The sequence below is a fragment of the Salvelinus alpinus genome, chromosome 34, assembly GCF_045679555.1.
Source record: "Salvelinus alpinus chromosome 34, SLU_Salpinus.1, whole genome shotgun sequence".
NCBI classification, from domain to species: Eukaryota; Metazoa; Chordata; class Actinopteri; order Salmoniformes; family Salmonidae; genus Salvelinus; species Salvelinus alpinus.
Window position 1 is genome coordinate 9,287,161 of NC_092119.1, and position 14,334 is coordinate 9,301,494.

General features: G+C 44.4%; 1 protein-coding gene across 1 annotated transcript in view; it reads right to left on the reverse strand.

The window, feature by feature from the left end:
* Window positions 1-9,581, reverse strand: part of LOC139563670 (isthmin-2-like) — a 49,121-nt gene extending 39,540 nt beyond the window's left edge. Inside the window, exon 1 of the mRNA XM_071382523.1 lies at window positions 8,803-9,581. Coding sequence (XP_071238624.1) covers window positions 8,803-8,937 — 135 coding nt within the window. The 5' untranslated portion in view covers window positions 8,938-9,581. The remainder of the gene's footprint in view (window positions 1-8,802) is intronic.
* Between the last annotated feature and the right edge of the window lie 4,753 nt (window positions 9,582-14,334).

Genomic DNA, 14,334 nt, shown 5'->3' on the forward strand with positions numbered 1-14,334 from the left:
AACGTATATTTAGTTTAGAATAAATAATTTGATATGATTGAAGAAACATTGCCCTGTACGTTACCAAAAACCCACATATTTTAAAGATATTTAAAATGTAAAGATATTTTTCTAATTTCTCTCCCTCGTGATGAGGGAGGATAATGAAAGTTCACAGAAGTAACAAGTAAAGATAAACCTACTAATGAGTTATAGTGTTTATACTGAAATCTATTTGGTTCATGAATAATTAAAGGTTTCATTGGTAACAGATTGGTAAAAGAATTTCAGAAAAATAAGAAAACGGAATTACTGCAATTAAATTGGCTGTAATGGAAAATCATAGTAGTCACAAACCACCGCTGGGTCATCTGTTACTGTCCTTTCTTCCACTGACTGTTATGTTCAGCTCATAGTGTCTCCTGTTACTGTCCTCTCTTCCACTGACTGTTATGTTCAGCTCATAGTGTCTCCTGTTACTGTCCTCTCTTCCACTGACTGTTATGTTCAGCTCATAGTGTCTCCTGTTACTGTCCTCCCTTCCACTGACTGTTATGTTCAGCTCATAGTGTCTCCTGTTACTGTCCTCTCTTCCACTGACTGTTATGTTCAGCTCATAGTGTCTCCTGTTACTGTCCTCTCTTCCACTGACTGTTATGTTCAGCTTATAGTGTCTCCTGTTACTGTCCTCTCTTCCACTGACTGTTATGTTCAGCTCATAGTGTCTCCTGTTACTGTCCTCTCTTCCACTGACTGTTATGTTCAGCTCATAATGTCTCCTGTTACTGTCCTCTCTTCCACTGACTGTTATGTTCAGCTCATAGTGTCTCCTGTTACTGTCCTCTCTTCCACTGACATACTGTTATGTTCAGCTCATAGTGTCTCCTGTTACTGTCCTCTCTTCCACTGACTGTTATGTTCAGCTCATAGTGTCTCCTGTTACTGTCCTCTCTTCCACTGACATACTGTTATGTTCAGCTCATAGTGTCTCCTGTTACTGTCCTCTCTTCCACTGACTGTTATGTTCAGCTCATAGTGTCTCCTGTTACTGTCCTCTCTTCCACTGACTGTTATGTTCAGCTCATAGTGTCTCCTGTTACTGTCCTCTCTTCCACTGACTGTTATGTTCAGCTCATAATGTCTCCTGTTACTGTCCTCTCTTCCACTGACATACTGTTATGTTCAGCTCATAGTGTCTCCTGTTACTGTCCTCCCTTCCACTGACTGTTATGTTCAGCTCATAGTGTCTCCTGTTACTGTCCTCTCTTCTACTGACTGTTATGTTCAGCTCATAGTGTCTCCTGTTACTGTCCTCTCTTCCACTGACATACTGTTATGTTCAGCTCATAGTGTCTCCTGTTACTGTCCTCTCTTCCACTGACTGTTATGTTCAGCTCATAGTGTCTCCTGTTACTGTCCTCTCTTCCACTGACTGTTATGTTCAGCTCATAGTGTCTCCTGTTACTGTCCTCTCTTCCACTGACATACTGTTATGTTCAGCTCATAGTGTCTCCTGTTACTGTCCTCCCTTCCACTGACTGTTATGTTCAGCTCATAGTGTCTCCTGTTACTGTCCTCTCTTCCACTGACTGTTATGTTCAGCTCATAGTGTCTCCTGTTACTGTCCTCTCTTCCACTGACTGTTATGTTCAGCTCATAGTGTCTCCTGTTACTGTCCTCTCTTCCACTGACTGTTATGTTCAGCTCATAGTGTCTCCTGTTACTGTCCTCTCTTCCACTGACTGTTATGTTCAGCTCATAGTGTCTCCTGTTACTGTCCTCTCTTCCACTGACTGTTCAGCTCATAACTGTTTTCTTTCTCTATCGGTCATCTGGAGGTCAAAGCAAGTGTTAAAACAGTCTGAACAACCCCCCCTCTGTCTCTCCCTCCCGCCCTCTCTGCCCCTTCTCTCTCTCTCGCCCGCCCTCTCTCTCTCTCTGCCCCTTCTCTCTCTCTCTCTCTCTCTCTCTCTCTCTCTCTCCCGCCCGCCCTCTCTCTCTCTCCCTCCGTCCCGCCCTCTCTCTCTGCCCCTTCTCTCTCTCTCTCCCCCTCCCTTCCGCTCTCTCTCTCTCTGCCGCTTCTCTCTCTCTCTCTGCCCCTTCTCTCTCTCTCTCTCCCGCCCTCTCTCTCTGCCCCTTCTCTCTCTCTCTCCCCCTCCCTTCCGCTCTCACTCTCTCTCTCTCTCCCTCCCTCCCTTCCGCTCTCTCTCTCCCCCTTCTCTCTCTCTCCCTCCCTCCCGCTCTCTCTCTCTGCCACTCCTCTCTCTCTCCCGCCCTCTCTCTCTGCCCCTTCTCTCTCTCTCTCCCCCTCCCTTCCGCTCTCACTCTCTCTCTCTCTCCCTCCCTCCCTTCCGCTCTCTCTCTCCCCCTTCTCTCTCTCTCTCCCTCCCTCCCGCTCTCTCTCTCTGCCCCTCCTCTCTCTCTCTCTCCCTCCCTTCTGCTCTCTCTCTCTGCCCCTTCTCTCTCTCTCTCTCTCCCGCCCTCTCTCTCTGCCCCTTCTCTCTCTCTCTGATCTGAGACAAATGAGGACAATGAAGCAAAACAAAACCCTTAACAGGATGAAATACATACAACACATGTCTAGGTTTCCTCTTTACAGAGAAGAGTCAGTCAGTCTCTCCATCAGTCAGTCAGTCCATTAGTCAGTCAGTCAGTCCGTCAGTCCGTCTATCCTTCTGTCAGTCAGTCAATCAGTCCGTCTCTCCATCAGTCAGTCAGTCAGTCCGTCTATCCTTCTGTCATTCAGTCAGTCAGTCAGGCAGTCCGTCTATCCTTCTGTCAGTCAGTCATTCAGTCATTCATTCAGTCAGTCAGTCCGTCTATCCTTCTGTCAGTCAGTCAATCAGTCCGTCTCTCCATCAGTCAGTCAGTCAGTCATTCAGTCATTCAGTCAGTCAGCCAATCCTTCAGTCAGTCATTCAGTCAGTCAGTCAGCGATTCAGTCAGTCAGTCAGTTAGTCCATCTATCATTCTGTCAGTCAGTCCGTTAGTCCGTCCGTCAGTCAGTCAGTCAGTCCGTTAGTCAGTCAGTCCGTCAGTCTACATCACATCTGGTTGGCGTTAGCAGTAATACCATCTGTAGGGATGGAGAAGGTCTGTTTAGACCTGGAGGGAAGCTCGGGTGGTACAAGCAGGTAGAGTATCAAACAGACACACACACATACACACACACACACACACACATGGATCTCCATCATCTGGTTCACTTTAGTATGTGGTCCGTGAGTCTGGGCCAAGAGAGAGAGCGAGAGAGACAGAGACAGAGACAGAGACAGCGAGAGCGAGAGCGAGAGCGAGAGCGAGAGCGAGAGCGAGAGCGAGAGCGAGAGAGAGAGAGAGACCACATCAATAACATCAAATCCAGCTGAGTCACTTGACAATGACTGTGCTGTCTGTCTGTCTGTCTGTCTGTCTGTCTGTCTGTCTGTCTGTCTGTCTGTCTGTCTGTCTGTCTGTCTGTCTGTCTGTCTGTATGAGACATCACATTGTACTGTTCCAATGGATATATATTACATTGGAGTCAATGCTGCTGGGTTTGCAGTGAGAGAAATACAGGGAGACAGGTAGGGCCAGGTGGGGCAAGAGTTGAGAGGTTCTGTATACAGGGAGGGGGGGGGGGGGGGTAAGGTGAGTGGAGGTTAAGAGTTATTGGAGAAAGAAGATGGTAGAGTTGGAGAGGGGGACAGGGGGTAAAGGGAGAGGAGGAGGAGGAGGGGAGATTGGAGAAAGGTGAGAGAAGGTAAGGGGAGGATGAGGAGGGGAGAAAGATGAGACAAGGTAAGGGGAGGATGAGGAGGGGAGAAAGGTGAGAGAAGGTAAGGGGAGGATGAGGAAGGTAGAAGGATGAGAGAAGGTAAGGGAAGGATGAGGAGGGGAGAAGGCGTGAGGAGGTAATGGGGGGAGGGCTGCTCTGCCTCTGATCAAAGCCTTCTCTCCCCTGATCATGTGATCATGTGTATCCTGTCTTGACTCATGTCTCTGGCTGTGTCTCTAACACATGCAAAACAGATGTCCTCTCCCCAATCCTAACCATACCGCCCATACGTACTGTACATTCCATCTCCAGCCTAGAGCCCTCGGCTAGATTTCAGCAGGACCTAAAACCAGAGGTCTGCAGCAGAGAGGGTTTAGGTTGGGGCTTTACTTTAGCGGAAGGCTGGGTGTTAAAGCACATCTATCTCAGTACTCATAACAGATGAACCTGCCTTTGAATGAGTCAAAGACAGAGTTGGAGACCAAGAACTGAAGGTTCTGTGCCAGGAAGAATAACTATTCATGAGTAAGTCTGGATTCACCAGGCACACCATATAATGTAAGTTATTCTAGTCTTAAAAGCCCAGTGCAGTCAAAAACATGATTTCCTGTATTTTATATACTGTATATTTCCACAATATGAAGTTTGAATAATACGGTGAAATTGTGAAAATTATGATAATGACCTTTTAGGGTAAGAGCTGTTTGAAAAGAACGCCTGAAAATGTAACCTGTTTTTATAGGATGGAGTTTTGGCCTGTCTGGTGACATCACTAAAAACGAGAGTTCCAAATCTATCATCCAATAACAGCTAGTTGTCAGTTGACCCCTCCCCACTCAGACCACTCCCAGACAGTCCTAGCAAAATCCTTGCTTGACAAATTTGCTCTTTGCTTAAGAAGCTATTTTTGTTTCTTTCTGACCATTTTAATTTAAAACAATCACATTAAGGTACTTAATTGTTACCCAGAAATTAGAAGAAAAAAAACCTGGCTATATTGGACCTTTAACAACTCCCATCCAGATACAGTATGACACACAGAGAGGATGGCGATAGAGGGGCAAAAGGCTGGAGAAGACAAGACCAAACAACATAAGAGAAAATGAGAGGTGAGGAGAGAAGTGCAGAGATGCATAACCCTTGATAACCCTTCCAACCCATAACCCTTCCATAACCCTTGATTAGCACTACATTACTGTACATTACTGTAGTCTAAAATGACTTAGGCCCTCTGGCCTCTTGGCCCTCTGGCCTCTTTACTCTTTCTCTGGTGACCATAATGACAGGTCACGTAGAAACTGGTTCAGCTCCATAATGTATGAATGACTAATAAAAAATAAATACACTACCAGTCAAAGGTTTGGACACATCTACTCATTCAAGGGTTTTTCTTATTTTTTTTTTTACTATTTTCTACATTGTAGAATAATAGTGAAGACATCAAAACTATGAAATAACACATGGAATCATGTAGTAACCAAAAAAGTGTTAAACAAATCAAAATATATTTTATATTTCAGATTCTTCAAAGTAGCCAACCTTTGCCTTGATGACAGCTTTGCACACTCTTGGCATTCTCTCAACCTGCTTCATGAGGTAGTAACCTGGAATTGCATTTCAATTAACAGGTGTGCCTTCTTAAAAGTTCATTTGTGGAATTTCTTTCCTTCTTAATGCATTTGAGCCAATCAGTTGTGTTGTGACAAGGTAGGGGTGGTATACAGAAGATAGCCCCATTATTAGCCCTATTAGGTAAAAGAGCAACAACAAAAGTATAAACGCAACATTCAACAATTTCAAAGATTTTACTGAGTTACAGTTCAAGGAAATCAGTCATTTTAAATACATTCTTTATGCCCTAATTTATGGTTTTCACATGACTGGGAATACAGATAAGCATCTGTTGGTCAAATATACCTTTAAAAAAGGTAGGGGCGTGGATCAGAAAACCAGTCAGTATCTGGTGTGACCACCATTTGCCTCATGCAGCCCAACACATCTCCTTCACATAGAGTTGATCGGGCTGTTGATTGTGGCCTGTGGAATGTTATCCCACTCCTCTTCAATGGCTGTGTGAAGTTGCTGGATATTGATGGGAACTGGAACAAGCTGTTGTACACGTCGATCCAGAGCATCCCAAACATGCTCAATGGGTGACATGTCTGGCGAGTATGTAGGTCATGGAAGAACTGGGACATTTTCATCTTCCAGGAATTGTGTACAGATCCTTGCGACATGGGGCTGTGCATTATCATGCTGAAACATGAGGTGATGGCGGTGGATGATTGGCACAACAACGGGTCACAGGATCAAGTCACGGTATCTCTGTGCATTAAAATTGCCATTGATAAAATGCAATTGTGTTAATTGTCCGTAGCTTATGCCTGCCCATTTCATAACCACACCGCCCAAAACGTGAGCGGTTTCCTGACCCACACAACGCCATACACGTGGTCTGCGGTTGTGAGGCCTGTTGGACGTACTGCCAAATTCTCTAAAATGACATTGGAGGCAGTTTATGGTAGAGAAATGAACATTACATTCTCTGGCAACAGCTCTGGTGGACATTCCTGCAGTCAGCATGCCAATTGCACACTCCCTCAAAACTTGAGACATCTGTGGCATTGTGTTGTGTGACAAAACGTAACTTTTTAGAATGGCCTTTTATTGTCCCCAGCACAAGGTGCACCTGTGTAACGATCATGCTGTTTTATCAGATTCTTGATATGCCACGCCTGTCAAATGGATGGATTATCTTGGCAAAGGAGAAAGGCTCACTAACCGGGATGTAAACACATTTGTGCACCAAGTGTTGAGAGAAATAAGCTTTTTGGAACATTTCTGGGATCTTTCACTTCAGCTCATGAAACATGGGACCAACACTTTACATGCTGCATTAATATTTTAGTTCAGTGTTATGCTTCCAATGAATTCTTTCAGATCTGTGTGTGTGTGTGCACCGTGTGAGTGCACGTGCGTGTCTGTGTGTGTGTCTGTGTGTGTGTGTGTGCACCGTGTGAGTGCACGTGCGTGTGTGTGTGCACCGTGTGAGTGCACAAGCGTGTCTGTGTGTGTGTGTGCACGTGTGAGTGCACGTGCGTATGTGTGTCTGTGTGTGTGCACCGTGTGAGTGCACGTGCGTGTCTGTGTGTGTGTGTGTGTGTGTTTCTGTGTGTGAGTGTGTGTGTGTGTGAGTGTGTGTCTGTGTGTGTGTGTGTGAGTGTGTGCTAATGTTCCTCTGAAACATTAGCTTATGTTTCTTCCTCATTAAAACGTTGAGCTGAGCTTGCAGTGTGTGTCCCCAGCAGGCTATACTTTCATACCTACATGATGGTTTACAGTTTCAGATGAACCTCAATTAGGGCGCCGGACATTTGAGAGATTGCCAGACCACACAGTCATCCCCCGCTACCATATAGAAGAGCAACATGAACTTCTGAACGCGGCGAAGAATTTATCACCCTCCGTGAAATGGCGGCATCGGCTTTAGCTCCCCTCTAAGAGGGGGAACCGGACGATCTTCCAGAATGATTTGGTGTAACAATTTACCAGAGCCTTTACTCTAGTTCTACCCCTCCATCCCCGCTGCTCTCTGTCTTCACACACACACACACACCACGAGAGTCATATCCAATATCGCTGCACAGATTCCAGGCCAGAGTTTGGATTAGTAAGTGGTTGTTTGTGTGTAAAACAGGCGTCCCTCAAACGTTCAGCCTCGCCGGCTCCCTCTGACCTACGTGACCCAACCTCTCGCTTCAATGAAAACACGAGAGAGCGAGAGAGTGAGAGAGAGAGAGAGCGAGAGAGAGAGAGAGAGAGAGGGTTTCTGTGTTCTAGAAACAGCCCGTAAATCAAGAGGTAGCTTCAACATAAAACTCAAAGCAATGTTCTCTGGACAGGACAGACAGAGAATGAGAGAGAGAGAGTACGAGGACCCCTCCCCAGTTCTGTTAAATCATCTTTAAGTGTACTAGCCGAAGGCTACACTTGCTTAACCTTCTGACCTCTGACCCTTTACTTCTGACATGCTCCCTGAACCCTGGAAGACACATGATCACGAGTAACTCGAGTCATAACTGTAATAGTAATAACAGCATAAACAAATACAGGTCTATGTGAAGTGTAATGCCTTCATCTTCATACGGATTAGAATACAGCCCATCACTGTATAAACTGGAGAAAGTCTATGGATTAAGTCTATGGAGAAAGTCTATGGAGCAAGTCTATGGAGCAAGTCTATGGAGCAAGTCTATGGAGCAAGTCTATGGAGCAAGTCTATTCAGCAACATAATATAATCATATATATGCCATTTAGCAGATGCCTTTACCCAAAGTGACTTACAGTCATTTGTGCATACAATTTGCATATGGGTGGTTCCCGGGAATCCAGCCCACAATCCTGACGTTGCAGGGCGTCATACTCTACCAACTGAGGCCTCCAGGATCACAGTAGACAACCACACTGGCAGACCTGAGGGGGGTATGAGTTCCTCCCTCACAGGGTGTCATCATAACTGGCCCATCTCCTTATCGGCAAAAATAACGGTCTCTGCTCCTCTCCCTGTCAGCCCCAGAACTGTCTGAAATCATTCACTCTGCAGTACATTATTTTATGTGTTTCAATTGTTTGACTACACACGTAAAGAGAAGAAAAACGTGCCACATGATTTAGTGTCTAGTGCCCTTCCCAGCTCCCGACACCCCTGCAGTTTTCACTTCATCAAAGTGATTGCGCAATGGAGCCACTTTGGCCTACTCCAATCGTTGTTCACGGTCTCTGACCTATTGGGCTCTCAGAATTAAGAGTTTCACCCGATAGATTCACCTTATGATGTACGCTGCCAATTCCTAAACAATAATGTCATTTCAGACTACAATGTGTTACACGCAGCCAAGGTGTGAATGTGACATTACGCATCAAATCATAAATGCACGCTGTGAAGTTTCAGCACATTTCCCATTTTCCAATCATAAGACAGTTTATGAAAGTTTAGATTTTTTTTTAAAGATAAAATTAACAAATGACATAAACAACCTAGTTATTGATCAAATGGGTAGGCTATTACCTCCGTGGTCGAGGTGCTCCGGCCGTTGGGGACTGCGCTTTTTTGACTGTTGGTGGGGAAGCTCTTGACTGACACCTGGATGGTCGCCAGGAGGACAACACACAGAAGCTGAACCCGCCTGCGCATCTTCTGCATGTTTTCTCCGCGTTGGGACACAGTCCGCTGGTGTTGGGATGCTGTGGTCGGTCTCTCCTCTGATCTTTAGAAGCCCTTAGCGTCCTGAACACGTTTCCGGTACCCTCGCATTTGGTCCATAAATATCATCAATATAAATCCGAAATCAACATATATGATACTTAATCCAACATTTTGTCTAAAAGTGACCGGAACTTTTAACCAATTTGATGCGTCTTACCAGCGCTATTTGCTTTCCGTTATGCGTCGTTTATGTTGACGCTCAAAAGTTGCTTGGAACATTTGGCGCTGTGATCAATAATTCCCGTCAATTCATCTCCGGCTTATATCCACACGTGTTCTTGTATCAAAAGAGTTCAGAAGCTGGTATCTATTCTATGTATCCTTCGTTGACTTCACACCGTCTCATTCCTTGCTCGCTTTCCGTGCACGCGTCTTCTCTGTGCTGCTTTTGTTGCGACCTTATACTCCTTTGAAATAAGTTGAAATAATTGTAGATAGGGAACTTTGTCAAACCATTATGACTGCAAATGTACACATAAATCTTTTTCCATGCGCTCTGAGAAAATATTTATATCGTTAGTTGTAAAGGAATCTCTTCTTTGAATGCTTGAGAACAACCGTTTGTCATCTACAGCCCACTGGTTTTGACACTGCATGTCTCTCTGTCACCATCTGTTCAGTACCAGACTATGGCACGTGGGGCCCTGGGGCACCTACCTCCAGCCCCCCCCCCCCCCCCTATAGCATATTTCCGGCAATTCTACACATTTGACCATTGCTTGTGATTTATTTATATACTATCTGGGGTGCCCCGACCTCTATTTGATGATTTTTTGGGTTGTGGGCCCCCTGGAGGTCTGTCCCCGGGGCATGTGCCCTGCGTACCCGCTTCACTAAGCCAGCCCTGCATCTGTTCAGTACCACTCACCTTTGCAGAGTCATAGTAGTAGTGGCTTCATTAGCTGAGGGCTGGACCTGCATCTCCCGCTGCCAGGGTGACTTTATGGGGGAGGGTCCTACCAGAGAGCCCACAATAAAGTAGTGAATGAATGAGAGATCCGAATGAATGAATGTCTGTGAACGGGAAGATTGAATATGAGCTAAATGAAAGGATGAAAGAGAGAAATGAGAACAAAGAAGATGTCAAGTAAACAGAGAAGAAACACTATTTTTGGGGGGAAATAAATAACTTTTCCCACAGAGTTCCGATTTATCTTGTTTTCATCTCGTCCATGTGTCAGAATTCCATGTTTTAATTATTTTCCTTGGACTACAAAAAGGTTGTAGGAGCCAGGGAATGGAGAGCGTTTTCTCATAGACTGAAGATACATAGATATGAAGTGAAGCAGAGGGGTGTGACCATGTAAACTAAAGTGGGAGGAATGATAAACAGACAGATCCTAATAGCTATCTGGCATGGGTCCAGAGGGGCAGCACCCACTGATAAATCACAATTTAAAAAATAATTAATATAAAAAATAAAACATAACAATTTAAGATCTTTATTTTTATTACTGTATGGGCGAGGCAGAGCAAAAAAAATTGATACATTTTATTAATTTATTTTATTGAACCTTTATTTAAATGCCTCTTCCGACGGCCAAACAGCACCACTGGACCCGAGCCACTGAACCAACACCACTGAACCAGCACCACTGAACCAGCACCACTGAACCAGCACCACTGGACCCGAGCCACTGAACCAGCACCACTGAACCAGCACCACTGAACCAGCACTACTGGACCCGAGCCACTGAACCAGCACCACTGAACCAGCACCACTGGACCCGAGCCACTGAACCAGCACTACTGAACCAACACCACTGAACCAGCACCACTGAACCAACACCACTAAACCAGCACCACTGAACCAGCACCACTGGACCCGAGCCACTGAACCAGCACCACTGAACCAGCACCACTGAACCAGCACTACTGAACCAGCACCACTGAACCAGCACTACTGAACCAGCACCACTGAACCAACACCACTGAACCAACACCACTGAACCAGCACCACTGAACCAGCACCACTGAACCAACACCACTAAACCAGCACCACTCTCCTAAAACCCTGACTTCACTTATTACCTCTCCTAAAACCCTGACTTCACTTATTACCTCTCCTAAAACCCTGACTTCACTTATTACCTCTCCTAAAACCCTGACTTCACTTATTACCTCTCATCCAAACCCTGACTTCACTTATTACCCCTCCTAAAACCCTGACTTCACTTATTACCTCTCCTAAAAACCCAGACTTCACTTATTACCCCTTCTAAAACCCTGACCACTTATTACCTCTTCTAAAAACCCTGACTTCACTTATTACCTCTCCTAAAAACCCTGACTTCACTTATTACCTCTCCTAAAAACCCTGACTTCACTTATTACCCCTCCTAAAAACCATGACTTCACTTATTACCCCTCCTAAAAACCCTGACTTCACTTATTACCCCTCCTAAAAACCCTGACTTCACTTATTACCTCTCCTCAAAACCCTGACTTTTGAAAATGTTTTATTTCACCTTTATTTAACCAGGTAGGCTAGTTGAGAACAAGTTCTCATTTACAACTGCGACCTGGCCAAGATAAAGCATAGCAGTGTGAACAGACAACAACACAGAGTTACACATGGAGTAAACAATAAACAAGTCAATAACACAGTAGGGGGAAAAAAGGGTCTATATACATTGTGTGCAAAAGGCATGAGGAGGTAGGCAATAAATAGGCCATAGGAGCGAATCATTACAATTTAGCAGATTAACAATGGAGTGATAAAACATCAGATGATCATGTGCAAGTAGAGATACTGGTGTGCAAAAGAGCAGAAAAGTAAATAAATAAAAACAGTATGGGGATGAGGTAGGTAAATTGGGTGGGCTATTTACAGATGGACTATGTACAGCTGCAGCGATCGGTTAGCTGCTCAGATAGCAGATGTTTAAAGTTGGTGAGGGAAATAAAAGTATCCAACTTCAGCGATTTTTGCCATTCGTTCCAGTCACAGGCAGCAGAGAACTGGAAGGAAAGGCGGCCAAAGGAGGTGTTGGCTTTGGGGATGATCAGTGAGATATACCTGCTGGAGCGCGTGCTACGGGTGGGTGTTGTTATCGTGACCAGTGAACTGAGATAAGGCGGAGCTTTATTCAGTGATGTGAATACATATTTTAATACAAGACGACTGAACACGAAGAACACTAACAAACTATACAAAATAACAAACGAACGTGACCGCTATAAACACGGCGTGCAGACATGCAACATCAACATAGACAATAACCCACAAACCAAACTGGAAAATGGCAACCTAAATAGGATACCCAATCAGAGACAACGATAAACAGCTGCCTCTGATTGGGAACCAATCTAGGCCACCATAGACCTACGATATGCCTAGACTAGACACACACACCTAGACATACAAAAAACCCTAGACGAGACAAAAACACACATACCACCCTCGTCACACCCTGACCTAACCAAAATAATAAAGAAAACAAAGAATACTAAGGTCAGGGCGTGACATTTACACTCCACAGTGTCAACACCCTGCTCAAATATCTCTCTAATCACATTACTGTATGTTTTACACTCCACAGTGTTAACACCCTGCTCAAATATCTCTCTAATCACATTACTGTATGTTTTACACTCCACAGTGTTAACACCCTGCTCAAATATCTCTCTAATCACATTACTGTATGTTTTACACTCCACAGTGTTAACACCCTGCTCAAATATCTCTCTAATCACATTACTGTATGTTTTACACTCCACAGTGTTAACACCCTGCTCAAATATCTCTCTAATTACATTACTGTATGTTTTACACTCCACAGTGTTAACACCCTGCTCAAATATCTCTCTAATCACATTACTGTATGTTTTACACTCCACAGTGTCAACACCCTGCTCAAATATCTCTCTAATCACATTACTGTATGTTTTACACTCCACAGTGTTAACACCCTGCTCAAATATCTTTCTAATCACATTACTGTATGTTCTACACTCCACAGACAACTGATTAAGACAAATGTATCAATGTAACAATGGATGTGGAAATGGCCTTTTACATTGTAGAACCAGTTTATTGGTTGTAATTGCCAATTGGGTAACTGTATGGTCCCGGGGGCCTACCAGAACGTAGGCCTACCAGTTTGAGCTCCTGTTAGACAGATTCCATTTGGTTTCTCTACGTTTGTCCATTCAGATAGGACCGGTTCAGCCTGATACACATGCTATTTCTATCGGGCTATTGCCTGTGTATATTTGGTCAATCTACTTGTATATTTTGTATGATATGGTGCTATAACCATTGGATCACCAAGACCTGTAAATAAATCTCCACTCTGAGCACGTCACCCTGACTTGGCTTTTGCTGATTTCATGCCATTACGACTGCTACAATGTCCCTATTTTACAATTACATAGGCTAATCAAAATGTGTTGTAGACAAAATAATGAAAAGGGCTGTCTGTTTGCCTTAATAAATAAACAAAGATTTGTATTTGAACAAGGCGTTGTATGTATAGATTTATTTTCATAGTCCGCAAACTCTTTTCAAATCCTCGGTCCATCTTAGCAAAACACAAAGAAGAGAAGACACAATTTACATTTTGGAAAAGATTTTATTCAACTTTATCAACTCATTCATTCAAACATTAGCGAGCTCATTCCGACTCATACCATCCAAGACTCAGACGCCTTGAGGAAACCAAAGCCTGGTAAACATGGAAATCCTGCAGCACAATACAAGGTCCGTCATTGCGAGTTAAAGTTCACCATTAACCATGAGTTTACTAGTCGAATTGTCAGGATTAGAGGTTTCAAGCCAGTTCTAATCTTTCTCGTTTCCGTGAACTCATCTGTCAATCAAAGGAAGAGGCAGGGAGGAGAGACAGGTATGGACAGCTCAGCTGTCAATCAAAGGAAGAGGCAGGGAGGAGAGACAGGTATTGACAGCTCAGCTGTCAATCAAAGGAAGAGGCAGGGAGGAGAGACAGGTATGGACAGCTCAGCTGTCAATCAAAGGAAGAGGCAGGGAGGAAAGACAGGTATGGACAGCTCATCTGTCAATCAAAGGAGGAGGCATGGAGGAGAGACAGGTATGGACAGCTCATCTGTCAATCAAAGGAAGAGGCAGGGAGGAGAGACAGGTATGGACAGCTCAGCTGTCAATCAAAGGAAGAGGTTTGCAAGAGAGCCAGATACAATGGCGCCGGAGGAGATGGCTGCTGGTTTACAGGCTTCTAACCAACTGTGCTATTTTGTGTGCTTTTTCGCAATGTTTGTAACTTATTTTGCACATAATGTTGCTGCTACCGTCTCTTATGACCCAAAATAGCTTCTGGACATCAGAACAGAGATTACTCACCTCGAACTGGACAA